We start from the raw sequence: 21,944 nt of genomic DNA, 5'->3' as shown, positions 1-21,944 counted from the left end.
AGTTTGATAATGCCTTCAGAGGGCGAAACAGCTGTCACGCGTAATAATAATTACGCAGCAGAACTTGTTTAAAAATAAACTGTTTTTATAATCCCAATTACAATATTAATGAATATATAAAATAAAATAAAAAAAATATTCATTATTATTTCAGAGAAAAAGCTACATTGTAATATTTAGCATTACCTCGTCTTATTTATACTAGTAAATTATATTGATTTGTAAATGAAATTGTTAATTTTTTTTTTCGTAGGAAGCAATCACTTTGTGGTTAGACATTATATATTAAATCAAATAAAACACTTTGTTTATTAACCACGACTTTAGTATTATTACATCTACCGGAATCGCTACGGTCGAGCTTCATCAGGATGTGAAATATAACTGTTATATTTCATCAGTTCATTCAGTTATATTTCACATCCTGATGAAGCTCGACCGTAGCGAAACCGGTAGATGTAATAATACTAAAGGAAAATTGTTAATTATTTGTAAAGTTACTGTTATATGTGAATATAAGAACTAGTACAGGATTTCGGAAACGTCTTGAAGAAGTTGGGATGTAAGAGAGGTATAACTTCCTACTCTAACACAATTTTTACTGTTCTATTTGACTGACTTTGTATTTCCAGAGTCAACCCCACTTCTTATTATCCCACAGAAATCATTAGCATGGGAGATTCCAAGGAGTATAACATTGTCTCTATTTGTTCCAAAAAGGGAAGATAGTAAAAAAAAATTATTCTAATTATAAAGCAAGGATTCGTTTTTGTTCTTTCACGTTGACGAAGCTTCAGAGTACTGAACTCGTTTGTGGTCTCACCGTACATGAGTCCCAACAGCTCCCAATAATTTGCAGTCAGTGAGGCTACGGCATCCCCGATTGGGGTATGTTACGAGGTTGAAGGTAGTGATGAGGGGAAGGTGATAGAGAATAGGATGGTGGGGAAGTACCTGGCTATTTAAACCAGGTCACCAAACATGGCCATAGCCATTTCAAGTAACGCTTCAATTCTGAATGGTGGTTTACGCCAAGGATATATTTATTTTATTTTATTTAGCCTCCTTTTAGAGGCTTTTACATATGAATAGTCAAAATTATTTATTCATATAGTACATATTTATTATAAATAACTAAACTGTATCAGTAAAAATCTTTTGTATTTAGCAAGTGATAAATTAACACACTGTTATAAGTTATATAAAATCATTAAAAGTGTTGAAACATAAAACTATTTAACCTAGTTTTTATTTGGTTACTTTTCATGACTGTATATATCACTTTTTAAAGGTGTGTTGAATTTTAATTGTGATGAGTTATCCTGTCACCGAAGAATACATATGGTAGTCAGTACCAGAATCTTCCACTTTGGAACATGCTGGAAATTTACAATATATTATTTTCATGGAGTAAATTGTCTAACACAAAGTAATCAAATAAATTTTACTTGCGCACGCCAGCATTTGAACCAGCGACCTCCGGCTTTCTACGAGAACTTTAATCCTCGAGAACGGAGGCCATCAATTTCAATAATTGAAGATATTGACTGTTTTTTTGTTTGCAGAAATTCCTGCGAACGAGCCTTCGGTAACAGTCGACCGGCAGAGGTATTCAGCGGGGGACAGAGTCAGGGCTAACTGTTCTTCCACGCACAGTTTTCCCGCTGCCAACATTACGTGGTTCGTCAATGAACAAAAGGTAATATTCAAACATATTTAGTGAAAGGTTGATTTAATACGATGACACTCTAAATTAGTTTCTTAGGAGTAGTTTACGAATATATATAAACAAAAGTCAAAGTTCATATGTGTGTGCAATATCGACTTAAAAACTAGTAGACTGATTTCGCTTATATTTTGAAAATTTGTTCTTATAACCGCCTGTATTAGAGTGTTTATAAAGTTTTTTTTTTTTTTTTTTATAAAGTTGTTTGAATGTCAGAATAAGTAGGACAAGGAGAACGAAGACGGAATGTGTTCTCGTTTAAGCTTGTTAAGCTTGTATAGCTCTGCATTCTTTACTTTCTCAGCATTTGTACAAGGTTCACGTTTGTCACAAGAGAACAGGTCATTTTTACGACTCGTTCTTGAGTTCAACAGCTCAGCCGTGGAAAGATTTACCGGCATCTGTAGTTTCTCACTCCTGGGAAAAAAACTGGAGTATTTTAAATACCCTCTCCTCAATAAGACCCTCCCACAGTATTCCAAAAGATGACATACGATCATAATTTCCCTCAAAGCCTCCTGGGTAGAGGTAGTGTAAATTTTTGGAATGGTTTGTTCAAAGTTATTAACATGGATTCACGGTTTTTTGTTGTTTTCGGATGTTTTGAGCTGTATCACACAGTTTTATAAGTTCAAGCTCCACCATCGGGGCAGGTACCATCTAGGTTTTCTATTACGTACACAAATCTTCATACAATGTTAGCGACATTCTGTATAATGTCTACGTATGTTCAACCAACGGGTACATCTCCTTTGCGTTTTCAGAGCACTAGTCTACTGATGAGTGCTCCCCGGACAGGAAAATCTAATAGCCCAGCTACACTACTCGCGAAGTTGATCGAAGTTGACCGAATACGATAGTGTGGGCACGAACTTCGCTTCGCTTCGGGCAACTCCGCTTCGCTTCGCCCGACTTCCGATTGTTGTCGGTAAATGCGCCCGAGTCAAAGGACTCGAAGCGTCACGGCATAAATAAACCAATCACTGACTGGTTGGACTGAGTTACTCGCGAAGTTGCACGAGTGTGTGGGCACGCACTTCGAACTTTGGCTAACTTCGTCGAGGACTTCGTCGAAGCGTCGAAGCGAGTAGTGTAGCGGCCGCTTGATATATAAACCAATATTTAGTATTCACGTCGAATTAAACTTTTCGGCCTTCCACTATTGTTATTTCACTTAATAAGTTGGCTTATTTTTTTATAAATAATATTGTGGTACAGTGTTTCAAGTTATATTTTTCAATCGAAAATGGACTAATTTTTCTATATTTACCAGGTGCCGGGCTTCATGGTGTCCTCAATCGTGACCTCCCCCGATGGCAAGGAGTCGTCCAGCTCCACACTCGAGCTGGAGACGGACCTATTGGGCGGTGCGACCTCGGTGTCCCGCCTGCGGCTGCGTTGCGAGGCCTCGCTGTTTGACCTGTACCGGGCCAGCAGCCCTACAGTGGAGGTCAAAGAGGACAGGCCGCAGCTGGCCTCGGTTATGGGGCATAGTCTCTCAGGTTAGAAATATTTAAATAATCATCCAAACTTAAGCTGATGATTAACCTGATGAGTGGCGTGATTTCGGCTTGTGGAGGTCAAAAAGGACTGGCCGCAGCTGTCCTCAATCATAGGGTATAGTCTTCCAGGTAAAAAATGCAGACTTGCTTATCCAGGCTCAACCTGGAGACAAACCTGCTTGGCGGTGCGAACTCAGTGTCCATCCTGTGGAGGTCAAGGACGAAAGGCCGCAGCTGTCCTCGATCATGGGACATGGACTTCTAGTTAACAAATATAGACCTTTGTATCCATGCTCAACCAGGATTCAAACCTGCTTGGCCGTGCAATCTCGGTGTCCAGTCTGTGGAGGTCAAGGACATTACGCAGCTGGCCTTGATAATAGGGGAATAATCTTTAAGGTAGCAAATGCAGGTTTTATCATCAACGCTCAAGCTGAAGATAGACTTCGATATAGAATCAATTACCTCCGAAATTACATTGGTGGAATGTTATATCTGTGTGAACTATAATGGAATGCATAAAAAAAGCATTATGACAAAAACGCCGATTAACATGATTTTTGCAAGGAATTATTTTACCCCCAAAAAGGTATAATATTATGTTAATAATTTATTATTTGGTTCACAACAATGTGCATAGTTTTCAGACTAACTGCTTTTACCGTCGTGTTGGTGACATGTTTAATATATCGTCGGTGCATACATAATATGAACAATGTAACGTTTTTGACGAAAATGAACTAAATATACAGTTTTTTTTAGTTTTTTTTTCTCCACCTTCTACAATATGAACCATGTCCTAATAACCAATATTTATGGAGATAGAAAACGAATCATGTGCAGGCAGTCAAAATTTTGCATCTCAATAAGAACCATGTGAACTTATTTTACATGGTTCATATTAAATGTGCGCTTTTTTCCGCATCTATGGTCACATTGTTCATATTCTACATCTATGATTACACTGACAGTTGTCAAGTTGTTCCCGCATATTTTCTACCTTGTACACGCTCTAGCTGTTTTTGAAGTGAATAAATAAATAAATCCGACATAATATTATTGTTTGACGGTTCGTGGCCATTTGGTTTATAAAGTAGCGGTAAGTTATTATGTTTTATTTTATAAATTTCACGTATTTTCCTAAAAACAGTAACAAAATGTCATCCGAGGATTTATGAAAAATGGCTGCCCTTTGAAGCGTCAATAATTTGAGTCCAGTGTTGTGATAAACTTCGAATTTTGACACAATGTGGAAAAATATTAAAGTTATTTTGTTTTTATGTTTCAGGGAAAGTTTACTAAAATTTAACTCAAAAATAAGAGAAATACATGATTATTCTAAGCATTACATGTCATTATCATCTGACTGGCATCTGTAAGTATTTGTCTGTCTTTTAACTATATTTTACTATATTGTTGTCATATTTGTGCGTATTATGTAATGTATATTTCAATCTGTGTATCTTCTTTTACAGATAAATATATCTTTGACTATAATAAGAGAAACGTGTAGAGAAATCACTGTTGTTTGCTGACAAGTTCAAAAATTTTTATGTGAGTTCATATTTTTATTACTGTACTAGTACTGTAGCAGGAAAGATGTTGAATTATGTATTTAATTTTGATTTTGTTCCAGAATGTACCGAAACCGCACGAGGGAGATTGTACGTTTAAGTACGATACGTAGTTCTGTATCAGAGGTTATGGATGTTGGAGATCTTGAACCAGTCAATCAAATGGATGTTGAAGATCTTGAACCAGTCAATCAAATGTATGACAACATGATGTTATGTCCTGTGACTGGAGAATTTATTCCAAACCTGTCGAATAACATTGGCTCCACACGGAACGATGTTATCTCTGGAGACAAAAGTCTGTGTGAATTAACTGGAGAGTGGATCCCAGAAAATGATAATACAAATGTTTCTTTACCATTAGATTCTGATTCACTTGTTCAGAAGATTAAAAAAAATAAGAGATGTAGAGTCTTGGGCAAAGAGTATGTCGGATATAAAAAGCATTGCGGGAAATATGAGCAAAGCCAATTGAAGTCAGCAAAGTCTATGGGAATAAGATGTGAACACGAACAACCCAAATTTGCACTTAAAAATTCTTTTTATTGTCATAAAATAACGGAAGAGGATCGCCTGCACACATTCAACAGTTTTTGGAAATTGAAAACTTGGTCGGAGAAGAGAGCTTATTTCCTGGGCTTTGTAGCAGTACGTGCTATAAGACAGCGTCGTCGTGAAAGCGCAGATTGCACGAAAAAGACACAAGGACGTGATGTATATCTGTTTACCAAGGACGGGGATAAATATAAGGTGTGTCACAAAATGTTTATGAATACGTTGAGCATTACAAAAAGCACTTTCAGGAGGTGGAGCTATCATAATCAAGTTGTCAATGACGAGGATAACGTATCCCCTAACACTGTAAGTAAAAAAGTTGCCAAGCATACTAAAGCAGTGGATAGTATTAAAAAATGGCTTAATCTTCTGCCAGTTGTTCCGAGTCACTACTGCAGATCACAAACAAATAGACGATATGTGGAATCGTTCTTTTTATCGAAGCAACACATGCTTTCAGTCTTCAGTATTTGGTGCACTGAAAATAATGTGCCAAAAGTCAACAGAAACTTATTCAGTGACGTTTTAAAAGCTGAAAAGGTTTCCATTCACCACCCACGCAAAGATCAATGTGATATTTGTGTGGGTTTTAAATGCGGTACTATTGGAGGAGAAGTTTATGAGCAGCATATTATACGCAAGGATCAAGCGAAAATTGCTAAGAATGCAGCAAAAGAATCTGCCAGTGAGACTACATTAGTTGTCACTATGGACTTGCAGAGTGTACTGTTATGTCCCAAATTACTAGCGTCTGCTGTATACTACAAGCAGAAACTTCAACTCCACAACTTCACATTATACGTCCTAAACAATGCAGATGTCACTCTCTACACGTGGCATGAAGCAGATGGAGGTGTGACCGCGAATGAATTCACAAGTTGTATAATCAACTACCTGGAGAGCTTACCCCTACAGTATAAGAATGTCATCCTTATTTCCGATGGTTGCAATTACCAAAATCGGAACAGAATACTGGCAAGTGCATTGAGTGATTACTCTAAAAGGTCGTCAGTCACAATAGATCAAATTTTTCTGGAGAAGGGCCATACTATGATGGAAGTCGACAATGTCCATTCGGTGCTGGAGCATTACTTCAAGCCACCAATATATTCTCCAAGTGATTATTTATCTCGCATGAAAATGGCTCGACCCAAACAGCCATACAATATAAAAAATGTCCACTTCGACTTTTTTTTTAATTACGAATCATTGAATACAAACCTAACATCTTTGAGACCGGGAAAGAAAGTAGGGGATCCCGTTGTCACAGATTTGAGGGCTCTTAAATACTTATCGTCGGGGGATATCCTCTATAAATTAGACCAGTCGAAGGATTGGCTGGAATTGCTCCAACGCCGCAAGACTGGCTATGTTCCCCCATTGCCTCTATACACCAAACCCCTTGCTTTATCAGATTCTAAATTCAGGCATTTGCAAGAGTTAAAACTGGTAATAGATAAGGATCATCACCCATTTTATGATTCTCTAACTTATGTGTAGAATTGTGGGAGAAAAAACAAATAATTTAAGTGTGAATTATGTTTCCTCTTTTTTAGTAATTATATTCCAATAAAAACATCATTAAAAAATATAATATTGTGTTTATTTTACTATTATGTATTTCATTGAAGTATGATTTTATGCCATTAATATTATCGAGTTATTAAATTTATTCTTAAAGAATAAACTTACTAAAACTAGTGTGAAAAATGAGAGCAATGGTCCACTCACTGAACTTGTCAGGAGGTTACTAGTTTTAATTAGCAGAGCTCTAAGAATGTGAATGGTAGAAGAAGGCGAGGACGCCCAAGAAAGACATGGCACGACCAAGTGAATCAGATACTTGAGTCGGACCATGTCAAGAGTCAGAATAATAGAAGAGCATGTATGAGACGTTGTATTAATGTGAACGAGACAAGGAATGTCTCGTTAAAATAAAAAGTTTCATTCACATAATTTATACTTTTCCAAAATATTATACAAAAATTGATATAAATAATAAAACAAAATGTCATATCCTTTGCACACCACTACATTCACATAATATATTTTGTGATAATAGTCTCCCATTTTAAATCTCTACTTTAAACACAAGACTTGAATGAAATATTTTGACAGCTGCTATTGAAAATGAACAATGTGACGAAAACCGTGCACAGAATATGAACCATGTGAGCAAAATCGCATTAAAATGTGATTTTCTGATACAAAATAATTAATATTTGCAAATAACATTTTATTTTACTGAATAAAATGTATATTTCCTACTTTGTTCATAAATAGAACTTTCGTTTTCCGTTTCGTTATTTTTTTAAACAGTTTTTATCGATTATCTCAGAATGTACTAAAGCTTACATTGTTCATATTATGTATGCACCGACGATATGCACCGCCTAATTCCCCAAAACAATTATTCAATTTAAACAGTTCGCTCAACCCAGTTCCGTCAACAAATAACAAATTGAGCCAGCCACCGCTAACTTTGCTTAACGTTTCAGGGGGTTCCACGGAGCGGACTCTGCACGGGGCACTTCTGCTGCTGACTGCGCTCAACCTGCTTACCAAACTCTTTCTAGATAATCCAAATCTACTGACCGAGAGATAGTGGGATTATTCGCTGAGTCGGCCGGGTCACTGAGTGGCTGACTAGTTCAAGCTTTTGTATTACTTTTTTGGAGAGACAGTGGGTTAAATGGATTTATAAATAGGGTTAAAAATATGTTTTAAAATTGTGTCGGTGCAATGACCGAGTTAAAGTGTCTAGATCAGCAACATTTAACAAATAACCTTACAAACTTTAATCGGATAATTCATGATGTGGGATTGATTGTTTGATTAGCTAAAATGGTTAGATTTTTGTTTCTGTCATTACATTTCATGACTTTTCAGTGACAAGATTCTTAGTTGATTTATCAACAACAAATAACTTCTTTTTTTTTTTCTTTTTTTTTTTCTATTTTGAGTATAACCACATATTTTTCGTAGTAATTTTTATAAAGCCAAGATATGCGCTATAATGAAGATAATGTTGGTAGTTCTTAGTAGAAGAATGATACTGTTAAATATGACCAAAGTTGATATGGTCGAGCTAACTCAGTAACAGAGCAAAGCCCTGGCAAGGCTGAGGTCCTTAGTTCAATTCCTAGATGCGACCAAATTGTTTTCACATATTATATTTCGTTTGGGAACTGTTAAATGTATCTTCAATGATATCATAATTCTCAAATTGTTGCAAAATCACTTTGCGGAATCATTTTAATTTAAACAAAATAAATAACTCTGTAAATACCACAATTTAATTGTATACATTCATCCTGATCAAGCATTAGTTGTGAAACATGTCGATCCTTGTTGATTAAATAGTGGTGTATACAAATTAATTTATTTTATGTTCCATATAAAAGTGAAATACTTTGTGTTCACCACTTTCTATCAATACAAATCTACAAGTTTCAAAGCCAATGGCTTCCGCATCAGGATAATGAAAATATTTTTTTAACAAACTATTAAAAAAGTAATTTATTTTATTAAAAAAAATACAATGCTTATTATTATTTAAACTGTCTTAAATATCGGAAATAACATTATTGAATATTATTCAATATCCGTCACCATCAAGTGGCGATTTTGCCCAAAAAATGTAATGACTACGGTTAGGTAAAACCCTGCAAGCTACAAAATGTAAAATTTACAGGAGACGATAAAAACTGATATTTAACAATGCGTAAAACTTATTAAAAAGCTTTTAGTTTATATGCTGAAAATGTTTATGTAAAGAACTGCAATTCAATTTTAAATTATGAAAGATTTGAGAGTTGACAAATTTTATCTAGTGTTTTCTTGAAATAATCTAATTTTTTTTTTCATAAATTTAGTTATTTATTTTATAAATGCCTTCATCTCATCAAGGATATACGAAACCACTGGAAAGCAACATTCCCAAAAAAATGTGGCTTGAAGGGTTTTATCAAAACCTGGTCGATAAGAATATGCGATTTAATTAATGACAAATATGGTGGAATTTTCTAGTTAAAAGTAAACATTTTATTATAATGTAAGGAGTTAGTACTGCATAATGATAACCAGCTTGGTTTGTTGGATACAGTAGAGAATAATGCCGTAAAATCTTTTTTCAATTGATTGAAAATTGTGTATATTTCCGATGTTAAGTGACAATAACGATTTAAATCAGTCATTCCAAAAGTCGTCAACATCGACCTCTTGAATGTGTAAATGAAAAAATATGAGCCTGGAAAAACAAATTTGCATACGCTTAATAGCAACCGTTTGACCAACTGTTTATTATTTTATTTATAAATACGAATGTCAGAGAAAAACACTATGCCACCCACTCCCGTGGGTTTGGGCAATTATTCTCGGAAGCTGGAGAATAAAAACCTCATATTAACCCATTCTTAAATCTAGGGAAATAATAGCCTGAAATGTAAGGAAATATAAAATATGGGCATACTGGGGTCTATAGCGCCCTTGAGGTGATTTTACACAAAAACGGCGCTATATAAATCATCTAACTATTATTATTTATTTACAGAAAACATAAAAATCGGCACGTGGTCTACGAAACAAAAAAGTTCGGGAACCTCTTATTTAAATCATCCAACGGGAATGATTTACTGGTTTTAATAGGCAACATTTATGCTTGCATTTAATCCTCTGTCTCTCCTACAATGTAACCGAATGTAACACAATGAAAAAAACAATACTTTAAAATAGGGTATGAGGTACTATTGGATGTTTATCTTTTTTAAATTATTGATACTGTACATAAATTTAAAAAAAATATGCATATTTCTAATAAAAAATGGTTCTGACTAAGAATTAGGAATTTTGTGATAATCTAATGAGGAATAGTTAAATATACTCTGATTTTATATAAAAACATTTTTACATTTTCAAGAAAATGCATCGATATGTTGCAATTTTTTTTTTGTTCTTGTTGTTGTTAGTGCAGTAAAAAAAGTTTTTTTTATTTTAATTTTTTGAACAACTGTTTTAAATCGTAAACTAATTTTTAACTATTATTTACACCACCATTATAATTTTCAATGCCCACAAGTTTAGCATTCCAACCATTCTCTTCCACCTCTCTTTTAATTATTTAAAAAAAATTACATTAATTTCATCTCCACTTAATTTCCAATATTATGTTTGCCTGATTTCTGAGCCACTTCGCTTTAGTGTCAATAAAACCATTATTGTGATTTTGAAATCAATACAGTTTTTTTTCTGTTTGATAAGTCATAAAATCACCCGTTCTATTTTTGACTTGCCAAAATGCTAATTTAAAATCAAAGCAAATTAAAATTTGAAGCTTAAATAAAAGGTTTTATTCCAGTTTTATTTCCTCACATTTGGAAGTATAGGATTTCAAAGTCCGTATTGTATTTAAATAACCGATAATTTAAATTTACCCGCTCCGTGTTTTTATGAAAATGTATAAATGTTTTGATGTAGCTAAAATATTAGGATGAAAAATAATAATCCGTCAAATTTATGTACCTATTTATCTTTTGTGATTTTTAAGTTTTGCATACTTTTTGTTATACCGTTGTGTAATTAAAACAAAACATATAATACACATATTTTTAAGGTCTAATTCGACAAAAGTAAAAAATGTATCTTCATTATATTCAACTAATTTGTGGAAAAATAAGTATTCCAAACTTCTAGCAGGGGCGTGCCTCGTCTTTCATACGATTTTCAAGATTTTGATAATTTTTGCCAGATTAACAACAACCAAGATTTTCAATGAGTTTCCTTGCTTGTTTTTTATGATTTTCATGATATCATGATTTTAAAGATTATTTTGATTTCTACATTTTTTTATTATTTTCATAATAATCATCATTTAAACGATTAGTTTGATTTCTACACTTTTTTAATGATTTTCATGATTTTTACGATTAGTTTTATTTCTACATTTTTCACAATTTCAAATAATATAAGTATTATTATTAAAACGAAAAGTCATGAGAATCGGAAAAAGTCACGACACGCTCTGTCTATCTTGTACAATAAAATGATTTAAAGAATAAATTGTTTTAAGAACTTAAATAATCTTTAAGCATACCCAACCATTTTACAGCTAATAAAACAAAATTGACAGGTATATTTATTTTACGTTGAAAATATAAAGAAAAAAATTGGTCGATGTAATATAATTCCCATTCTGTAATAAATAAATGTGAAAAATATAAAATGTCCATGTAATAAAATATCTGTAATTTTATAACTTTAAAATATACGGAATGTACGAAAAGTCTTAATCATTTTGATTAAATAGATTCCCTTAATTTTCTTTCGTTCCTACCAGTTTTTTCTTTTTATTTGCTTAGATTTCGGATAAACCTTCTTTTCTCAAACTGTTTTATTTTATCATTGTGTTTTTGTACAGTCTTGTCATAACAGCACTTTGACTGTTTAAAAGTAAATCGTTAAAATGTTTGAAGAATTATTGCTTAAAAACTGTGCTTAATGCATTGACTCTGAAATACAGTTTCTTTAAACAATGCTTTGAGCAATTGAGTTACACAATCCCTACAACGAAAAGATTAAAGATCTATTGCGAAACTTTATATTGTGTCACAACCCCTACAGGAAACTTTCAATGCAACCTGGTATATTCTGATTACAAACTTCTATATCACGCTCGAAAGAAAACAAGAAATGTAATTTACTATCAAGTTTATGTCGTATAATGGTTGTAATCCATTTAATCGATAATCAGAATATCCTTTTTTATCATTTAATATTTGTAAAATCCAGTAGCATTGTTGTTTTCCACACTTTTATCAACTAAATGAATATTTTGTTTTAACCAACCATTTCTTCGTCAAGGCGAATTCCCGGTTAATCGCCCATTTTCTGTGGTAGCTGTATACCACCCCTGTATAATACCTAACCTTGCTCTTCCCATAGTCCTCCACACCACAATTTATTTATTCTCACAATATACTACATACTCCATAAACTGTAGGTAGGGTGTTCAAATTTTGGGGTGTGCAAGAAAATTTCATGTGATTGACTTGTGTTATTTCACAATAAACTTATTTTAAATAATATATAGTATATTTGCGGTACGTTCTAGAGTGAAAGATGCTCCTAGTATCGCCCTGGTGTAAGACCACCATTAATAATTGAATCGTTGCTTGAAATGGCTTTTGGTCGTGTTTAGTGACCAAATCTGAAGAGCCAGGTGCTTTCCCACCTTCTTCTTCTCCATCTCTTTTCCTCAACCCCATTACCTTCAACCAAACAACATAACCAAATTGGGGATGCCACATTCTCACTGACTCCAGACAGTTGGGAGCAGTTGGGACGGTTGTGCAGTTTCACATTTTAAAATAATGATTAACATCCTTACCAAACCTAACCATCGTTTTTCAGTATTCCTCCCCAACCCACTCCATTAAGTCTCAAAGTATACCCCAATAAAATTGGGGATAACATTTTCCCACTTTCTTTGGGCAGTTGGAACTATTGTGCGGTGATCACATAAAAAACTCCAACAAAAGATTACAAAAAAAATATTATCTTTTATTTTTCGAATAACTGAATGAATAACTCCTCAAATTATAATTTTTAAATACAATACTCAAACAAAATAAAATTTTGAACAGCTCTACCACTGAGCTAATTCCACACAACCCCCATCGGTAGTATTAACTGTATCATACTTCGACTAAGAACAACCAACATAAAAAAGGCGTTAAAAAATGAAGATCATGTTGGTAAAATATGATTTAAGATTTTCACGGCCAAAAGTATTGAAAAAAAAAATGATGATACTTTATTGTTACTCAGAGGGTTGGAGCTGGCAACACGGTATCACAACCTCATACATAAGCTCACATTTTAACACAACCTCAAATAACACATCTGCCCTGATGATGGACACTGCAATGCTGTCCGAAACGTTGTCTAAAGAAGGAGTTAGCGCAACTCGGCATAACACCCCAAAAACAAATATCAAAAAAAAAATCATGTTGGTAGTTCTTAATCGATGTATGATAAACTTAAATATGACCGAAGGAGACGCCGAATTACCAGTAGAGCGAATCTCCGGCAAGGCTGATGTCAATTCTGTGTTCAATTTCTAGATGCGACCGAATCTTATTTATGATGTTTCTATGTTAAATTTTTATTTAAAAGTTGTTAGTATTTTCTTTAACGATTAAAATATTTTTTCTTCCGACTAAGACAAATAAATGTGTTGGTTTAAACAAAGTGTTTATTTAACTTGTCTCATTGTAGAATTACAAATTACAGTAATGTATAAATAACTCCAATTCAGTGCTAAAGTTGTGTTATAATTTTGTAATATTTTATAATTTTATAGCGCAATCTGTGGATTATATTACCAAGATAAATAAAAATGAATATTATTTTGTAAATATTTAAATTAAATCTGCGGAAAGTTTATGCTCATTGTTTTAGTAATAAAGTAACATTTATGAACATAATGTTTCTATTATTGTATTAACATTGATTACGTTTTGTAAGAAAAGAATATAACCAGTTAAGATTTGTAACTAAATTGTATGTTATTGAGCTTTTCATTATGATAATATATGGTTCTGTGGAAATAAATCCCCTAGAATTTTCCAATAGAAACTTAGTGATTAATGTATGTAATTAACTAACAATACTCTGTAACTGATTCAACATGGAAATACAATAAATGTAATATTTGTTCTTTTATTCACATTTTTACTATACATCCAACTTATTTATTGTATCCCAAAATCCTTACTAGGTAATTCTACTTCCGCTAAATAATATCATCTCTATTATTTATTTATTTCTTATGATAAACAAATGTTTAAAAGACAAGGTTCTATGCATAGCACAAATGATAAAAAATTATTATAAGCAATAAAATTAGTCGCCTGAACTATCAAAAAAAATAAAATATATACATAAAATAAGCACAAATTGAATTATTTGGCGGGTTGGAAATAAGCCGACGGGCGACGTAGCTCAGTGGTCCAGAGCATCTGACCGGACATCAGAATGTGCGGGTTTAATTCCCGTCGGCAGCATTTATTTTTACTCGTGAGATATTTTCAATTTATATTGATATTTCAGGGGACTAATTATTGCTTATAATAATTTAAAATCATCTCACTGAAAACATCTCCATGAAAAATAATGATAAAAATATATAATCATATACATACCAAATATTTTCATTATTTGGTGCCGCTCTGAATAAAATCATATCCTGAAAAAAACTAAAAGGACAAAAGAGGTGTACGTATTACATATATATGAGAAAATATACATTCTGTTAATTCCTTTATCCATCCTTGTTATTGACAGAAATGCTCGATTTCAACTGCTTAGAAGCACACCGAAAAATATTTTTATGTAAACATTTTTTAAACAAATCTGAAACCATACTTATCCAACCTACATCGAAAGAGATTATAGATTGTTGTACCTATAACTGGAATTTTTTTGAGTTTCTTTCTAATTGGGCGCGGTGGTTCATGCTTCCCACGTGAAATTTTGCCATTCCTAAATGGACAACTGCTTATGGGATAGGCATTCCATATTATGTTTTAATATATTGTCTATGGCAAACTACAGTCAGTGCGGTAATTGTAAACAGATGTTGCGTTTAATTTTTACTTTTAGTATGGGACTAACGAATTCTGTTGTGACCTTTAGTAAACAATACTGGGGATAAATACTCCCCATACATGTTTTTTTATGAAATTTTTAAACTAAGTTTTAACAAAAGGAAGAAAATCATTTCAAAGAGTTTATACTTCAACCTGTCGACTGTGAATGGGACACCGGTGTCCTCCGTACAAATAAAAAGATTTTTTTAAAGCGATTATATCCTTTATGTACTTAGGAAATGAATAAAAATAATTTATTCTATGTATGTAGCTTCTGTGACGACTTTGGAATAGATAATGTACTATTTTTCGGCGTTTCAATTTTTTTCAAGGTCAAGGACATCAACACAGTTAACAGGTTAAGAGTTTAAAAGGCAGTAACCTGTATTATTTTATTCATAATACAAATATTAAACTTTCATCAAAAGTTGTACACAATTATTGTTGATTATTATATATTTTTTGTACGTAACAGGACCAGGTCAATCGTTTTCAAAATACCTTCCATCGATTTGCCGTTCCAAACCCCATCATCGGCATATGTCGAGAGATATCTTTTATATTATAAGGGAGGAGGTAAGCAAATTATCGTCAAAATGCCCATTTAGATAAGAAATTCTGTTACAAATATTGTCCCGAGATGTATGTGGACCGCCCCAGTACCCAGCATCTAGAGACATGGGATATCTACTCCTTGTTCCTTCATATACCGTCCTGATATTGCATCGTAAAAAGTAATGATTTTTGGGGTCTGTTTGACACAAATATGGCGATTATAAAACTCCCACAAAGCATTTTGCCATGCCGAATTCAGTTTTGGTGTACTTCATTTCTTTGATATGGAAACTTGGGATATCAATATTCATTGGATCGGGATATCGATGTTCATATGTAAGTGTAGGACATTACTTTTTATTGAAAGTTATGGGTTTGTATCAACAATACCACTCTGTTTATGTTCAAATGATTGGATTAAATTGGGAAAGTAGGTAAATAGTGATCTCCGAGGTCAATTTATTTCAAATAATTTGCGTAATTTAATTAATTTCTGTGAATCAAATCATTTGTGTCAAAACAGCAACCTCTTTTTATTAAATCGAATTCAATTTTAAAGAGAATTTTTTTCAGAAATTTAATTCTTTAACCAAAAAGAGATTTCAAAACGATTATGGGAACTGAAAAACAAATTTTATAAAAATTGACATCTTAAACATATCGTGATAAATATCACGATATAACGTAAAAAGCCAATTTTACTGAAAAGTTACACCACACAGTACTTCACTAAATAAATTAATATCATCGGATAAGCAATATACTATTGTCATTTTCACCCCTTTTTCCAAGCTGAATCGAGACCCGTCTATTGAAAAATTGGTGGATGATTGGTGGAAGTCTGTGGGAATATTTATGGAAGACGTAATAGTCTATGTGAAGACTGCTTGAAGACGTAGTAGTCCATGGAAAGTATGGCGGGAAACATAGTAGTCTATGGGAAGACTGCTTGAAGACGTAGTAGTCCATTGGAAGATTAATGGAAGACATATAGTCAATGGGGAGACTGATGGAAACGAAGTAGTCTATGGGAATACTGATGGAAGATAAAGTAGTCTATGGGAATACTGGCCGAAAACAAAGTAGTGTATGGGAAAATTGATGGAAGATGAAGTAGTCTATGGAAAGACCGATGGAAAGCAAAATAGACAATGGAAAGACTGATGGAAGACGAAGTAGTTTGTGGGATGATTGATGGAAGGCGAAGTAGTCCATGGAAAGAATTATGGAAGATACAGTATAACAAGACGTCGCGTTTAAAGGTTTCGAAACCTACGTGATTTTTATAAGTTGTTCCGGACTGCAACCCACAGGGAGAAGAATCACCTGATGAGAGGAGAAAAATAAGAAGAATGCGTTTAAAATAACTTAATAGGACGGTTGTTACGGTTCGGTATAAAGTTTTTTAATTTTACACCTCACAAGAGCCTTTTTGCTTGCACAATTTGATAGTGGAAATATAATAGAGTTGTGAGGCGGGTCTAGGTACTGTCGGGACTAAGAAAAGATTTATTTAGCAGCTCGTTCCACATGCGAACCGACTGATACATAAACTAGTAGAAGAAACGAACCATTCTAAAGAAACATGCAGGCTCTATTAAAATACCCGTAAAATAGTCTCAGCAGGCTTACATCGCGTCTGTGCATTAGAGATAGCAATTGGTCTGTTAACAACGGATTGTGAATCAGGCGAACCGCCCTCCTTGGAACAGAAACATCACAGGTTTATCAGGTATTTTGGGGCTCCAGCCCCGAGGTGGCTTTCAAATTCAGTTTTTGGAGGCACATAATGTTTTAAAGGGTAAACAACTGGTGCTTAATATGTGTTTCTCTAAATTTGACAAAATAACTTTCATTTTTTTAAAGTCGTCGTTTTATAAAAAAAATCTAATTATACATCTCTTTTGTACAACTTGAAACAAAATTTTGTAAGACTAAATATTCTGAAAGCTTTTTCAGAAATCGTTCAATAAATTGGTGCTCAAGAGAGTGAAATCTTCTGAACAATTCCGTCGAAAAATTATTTTAATAATTTTATTAAATTTACGAGTGCTTTTGTATCAAGATCGCGTGAAATTCACAATCACCTAAAAACTCCCCCTGGGAATTTACGGTAAGTTAAATTTTTTATGATGAACTCTTAGGAATAATTTTTTTGTGACTAATTCAGCATTTTTGCTGACATTTTATTTACTTTCATTCAATTAAAACGGGCCAATTTCAAGAACGATTTCATTGTAATTATTTCATGTAATAAGGCACAGTAGCATCACCTTAGAAAGGGTAAGAATAACACGGGAAGTTTAAAATACTGATAAAGTGATTAGTTTCATGAAACCTAATTTTTTAATTCAAATAAAATTTAGGAGTCCTCTACAATACGGGAAGATTTCTGTAAAAATACATATTTCAATTATTGAATGTATATTTTGGATCCTAAATTAATTATCATAGTAAGCAATATTTTTTTAATTGAAACAATATTAATTATTATTTTTTTTGTAAACTAATGCTTAAGACAAGTTTTTTTTATGCATAGCACAAAGGGTAACAATTATTTTTATAAGCAATAATTATTAGCCTGAAACACTCATCCATATTGAAAAATCTCCTGATAAAAGATACATGACGCCGACGGGACATCCCGTCCAGACGCCAACGGGACATCAACGTGCCGTTGGCGTCATGTATCTTTTATCAGGAGATTTTTCAATGTGGATGACTGTTTCAAGCTAATAATTATTGTTTATAAAAATAATTGAAACAATATTACTTTGTAAAAACCACTAATAATTTTTATTAACGCCGAACGGTTTCGGAACAACCGTTCCTTCTTCGGGGCAAACGTAATTATATTGACTTGACAATTACAAAACAGTAGGGGGGTACAATGTACTACTAAGGGTTGTGGTAGAGGTGGTAGCGTGGCTAGGAATTAATGAAGATTTGTGGGAGGAAACAGAACGGACCTTGAAAGGGAACAGATTTAAGATTGGGCCATAAAATATTAGTTTTTGTTTATTAATAATGGACTCATTATCAATGAGGGATTTTTTTATTTCTCAAGCTTCTAAGTTGTCTAAACGTTTTCCTATATTATTAATATGAAGAATATTTATCAATGTATTTTTTTCAAAACTATGCTTATTTTCAATGATATTGTTAGCGAATTTATCTTTTTTTATCTGAACGAAATTTTGTTATCTAGAATCCAGTTAACAAATAAAATTAATAATGTTTTCAAATCGTTCTACCCCTAAAATCTTAAATTGAACTAGATTTTCCACTAATTACGAATTTCCAGTGAGTTTTGAAGATCCTTCTAAATATTCGCACAGGAAATCACACATCTCGAAGGTCACTTAATAATTTCCTCTCAATTGTAAACTATCTATCTACTTTGTAGTGTGTACCCGCTGTGAGCAAACACATCGAATACTCCCCTACACGCGTCTTTGTGCAAATTGTGTATCCCAATGTCTTTGTTTGTAGCCTGTAGACTGTAAAGTGTAGTCTGTAGGCTGTAAGGCAACTCAGGTTTCTACATTGATAATGCTCGGTTTCATGTTATTGCCTAATGAAGATCCTTCGGCAGAAATGTTCGCCAGAGTTTCGAAAACTTATTTTGGTCCTTACGCATATTGTAGGAAAACAAGTCTGCTACACTATAATTATTTTCTGAAGAGAGGAGGATAAAGGTTTATTTAGAGGAAATTAAAAGCGATTCTGTTCTCTTAAGTTTTATGTCATATACAAACCATTAGTAAATTACGTAGATTACACAATATTTATTAAAACTGGGGACCCACATTTTTCAAAATTACCTTTTTCAATGTTAAATTATAATTCATAAATTTTTACGACAAATCAGAGGTATAATGAAAAATTAAATAAAAATTGCAGTATTTCCACTGTTCAACTAAAGACAAAAAAATTTCTCCCACGAATAAATATTCAGTAACGAAAATTAAAATTTACCTAAATATGACAACGTCGTTACTCAAAATGATGTTTCTTTATAATAAATGATAAACTTGTATACACAAAACAATGTCTTTGAGCATAAAAATGATAACAAAATAAAAAGCAAGTTTTTTTTTACTAAATGCAACACATCTTGCACGATATTCAATAACTACTTCGTTTTTAAATTCCTCCAATAATAGCAAACGCTCGATAGTGTCATTTAAAGTATAGGTCCGAGGTTTTGCCTTGCTAACTTTGTATTAAGCGGGAGAAATTTAAAAAAAATAAAACATGGCTCTTGTAAATATACTTTGTTTGTCTTTGATAGGGAGCTGTCTATTCTCTTACGCGATCTCAGTCAGAATATAGGAAGGTACTAAGGCGAACGGGTCTTAGTGGTCAATAGGATGAGAGAGACAGAGGGCGGAGTTTCGATGTGGCGCCCATGTCCCCGCGACGTTGCTTAAGGGTTAATAGTTAATAATCTTTTTTTTTCTGCAAGTGAAACCGCTTTAAACATTGTTATTTGACAAAACTTTTTATTGCAATATTTTTTCATAGTAACTAGAAAGTTAAACTAGTTGAAAATTATTTCTTAAATTAGTTGTTTTAAAAACTCAATGCATACAGAAAATCAACTTTGGTCGGCAAAATATGAATTTAATCATTGACGAATATAACAAATTATTATAAGCAGTAATTAGTCACCTGAAATATCCATACAAATTGAAAATATCTCCCGAGTAAAATTAAATGCCGCCAACGGGAATTTTATTTCTACTCGGGAGATATTTTCATTTTTTTTTCGGTCTTATTTTAGTTGAACGTTAAAAAAAAATTGAGTTAAATAATATCAACCAAGAATAAACATATTGATGAAACATACAGAAAAAAAATGATATAGAGAACAAACGTAGAAATAGACACATAGAAAATTATAATAATTTTCATTGCGATTTGTCGATATTATTTTCATCGATGATTAAATTGATGTAACAATGATATCTGTAAGCTAATAAGTAAAATACATTATAATAGAAAAAATATAAAGTTATTAGTTTATTTACAATGTAAAAAAATAATAGTTTTTCAATGCGGCGACGAGGTTTTTAATATATAGGTAGAAGTGACAAGTCAAGTGTGGAGCTCGTATGCATTGGAAGTGATAACAATTTTAATGTTTCGTGAACAGAACCTGCATGTGACCTAGGAGTCGGACGTCGTATGTAAATTGATGATATGAGTTTGAAGTTATATGTAAATCGGTGATTTCAGTCGGAAATCTTACATAAATTGGTATTATTAGTCCGAGGTCTTATATAAATTGGTGAAAACAGTAGGCGGTCTCACGAAGTTGGTGAAATCAGTCGGAAATCTAATGTAAATTGGTGATAACAGTTGGAAGTGTTATGTAAATTAGTAATATCAGTCGGAGTTTTTATATAACTTCAATAATAATTATAATAATAACGGGAATATCAGGTCAAAGTCTTATGTAAATTGGTGATTTTGGTCGGAGGTTATAAATGAAGTAGAATTGAGATATTGAGGCGCAAGTGAAAGAAAAAACTCTGAGTCTTAAAACAAATGGAGCTGTTAAGTATTTGAGTAAAAATCAAAATTATTGGTTTTTTTTTAGTACCGTACAAGCGTCCTTACTGCCTCCAACCGTCTGGAGCAAGTGGACTCTGACATCCTTAACTGGGGAATGTTGTGATGGGACTGAAGGTAATGGGGAGGGGAAGGAGATGGGGACGAGAAAAGTGGGGAAGTATAATATGACCATTTACATCTGGTCACTATACACGAATAAAGCCATTTTAAGCAAAGTAACAATTGTAGGTTGGTACCTATGTAATATGGAAAATAATCTCACTACATTGTATGTTATGTTTCACGTATTTTATGCAAATCTTTAACAATTTGATCATGTAGTTACGATTTGGACAAAATTTTCATTGAAATGTTTGAGAAGCCATGTTGCGTGACAATAAAGCAAGGGGTTATATTAGATGTCTAATTGAGTAAAGGTTTGTATGTCGATATATTCTCCACCCCCCACCCCCTCCCCGCCTGAGTGGGCGGTAACGCCACCTACCATGTAGGTATCTACCCTAACTATGGAATAGTATGGACACACTGAACAGATAATCTACGGACTTGTGAATTTACATAAAACCTCTGACTTTAGTATATCACCAAAATAACATGAGACCTTCAAATGATATCACCAATTCACATAAAACCTCCGACTTAGGTATATCACCGATTTACATGACACCTCCAAATGATATCACCAATTCACATGAAACCTCCGATTTAGGAATTCACCAAATTAACATGAGACCTTTAAATGAAATCACTAATTCACGTAATACCTCCGTCTTAGGTATATCACCAATTTATATGAGCCTTTAAA

The 21,944-nt window shown here is 33.1% G+C and overlaps 1 protein-coding gene across 2 annotated transcripts in view; it reads left to right on the top strand.

Annotated features, from left to right (window-relative positions):
• The window catches only part of LOC149411875 (uncharacterized), a 358,391-nt gene extending 348,984 nt beyond the window's left edge, over positions 1-9,407 (top strand). For both annotated transcript variants that reach the window (XM_089646228.1, XM_089646227.1), the window contains exons 5-7: positions 1,566-1,699; positions 3,000-3,228; positions 7,856-9,407. In XM_089646228.1, the coding sequence (XP_089502354.1) occupies positions 1,566-1,699; positions 3,000-3,228; positions 7,856-7,962 (470 nt within the window). In that variant the 3' untranslated portion in view covers positions 7,963-9,407. The remainder of the gene's footprint in view (positions 1-1,565; positions 1,700-2,999; positions 3,229-7,855) is intronic.
• Positions 9,408-21,944: the final 12,537 nt, after the last annotated feature.

Source organism: Hesperophylax consimilis, chromosome 24 (assembly GCF_061612785.1).
Source record: "Hesperophylax consimilis isolate HC1 chromosome 24, BYU_Hcon_1.0, whole genome shotgun sequence".
Classification (NCBI taxonomy): domain Eukaryota; kingdom Metazoa; phylum Arthropoda; class Insecta; order Trichoptera; family Limnephilidae; genus Hesperophylax; species Hesperophylax consimilis.
The sequence above is the reverse complement of the archived record's forward strand: the minus strand, read 5'-3'. Positions and strand labels throughout refer to the sequence as shown.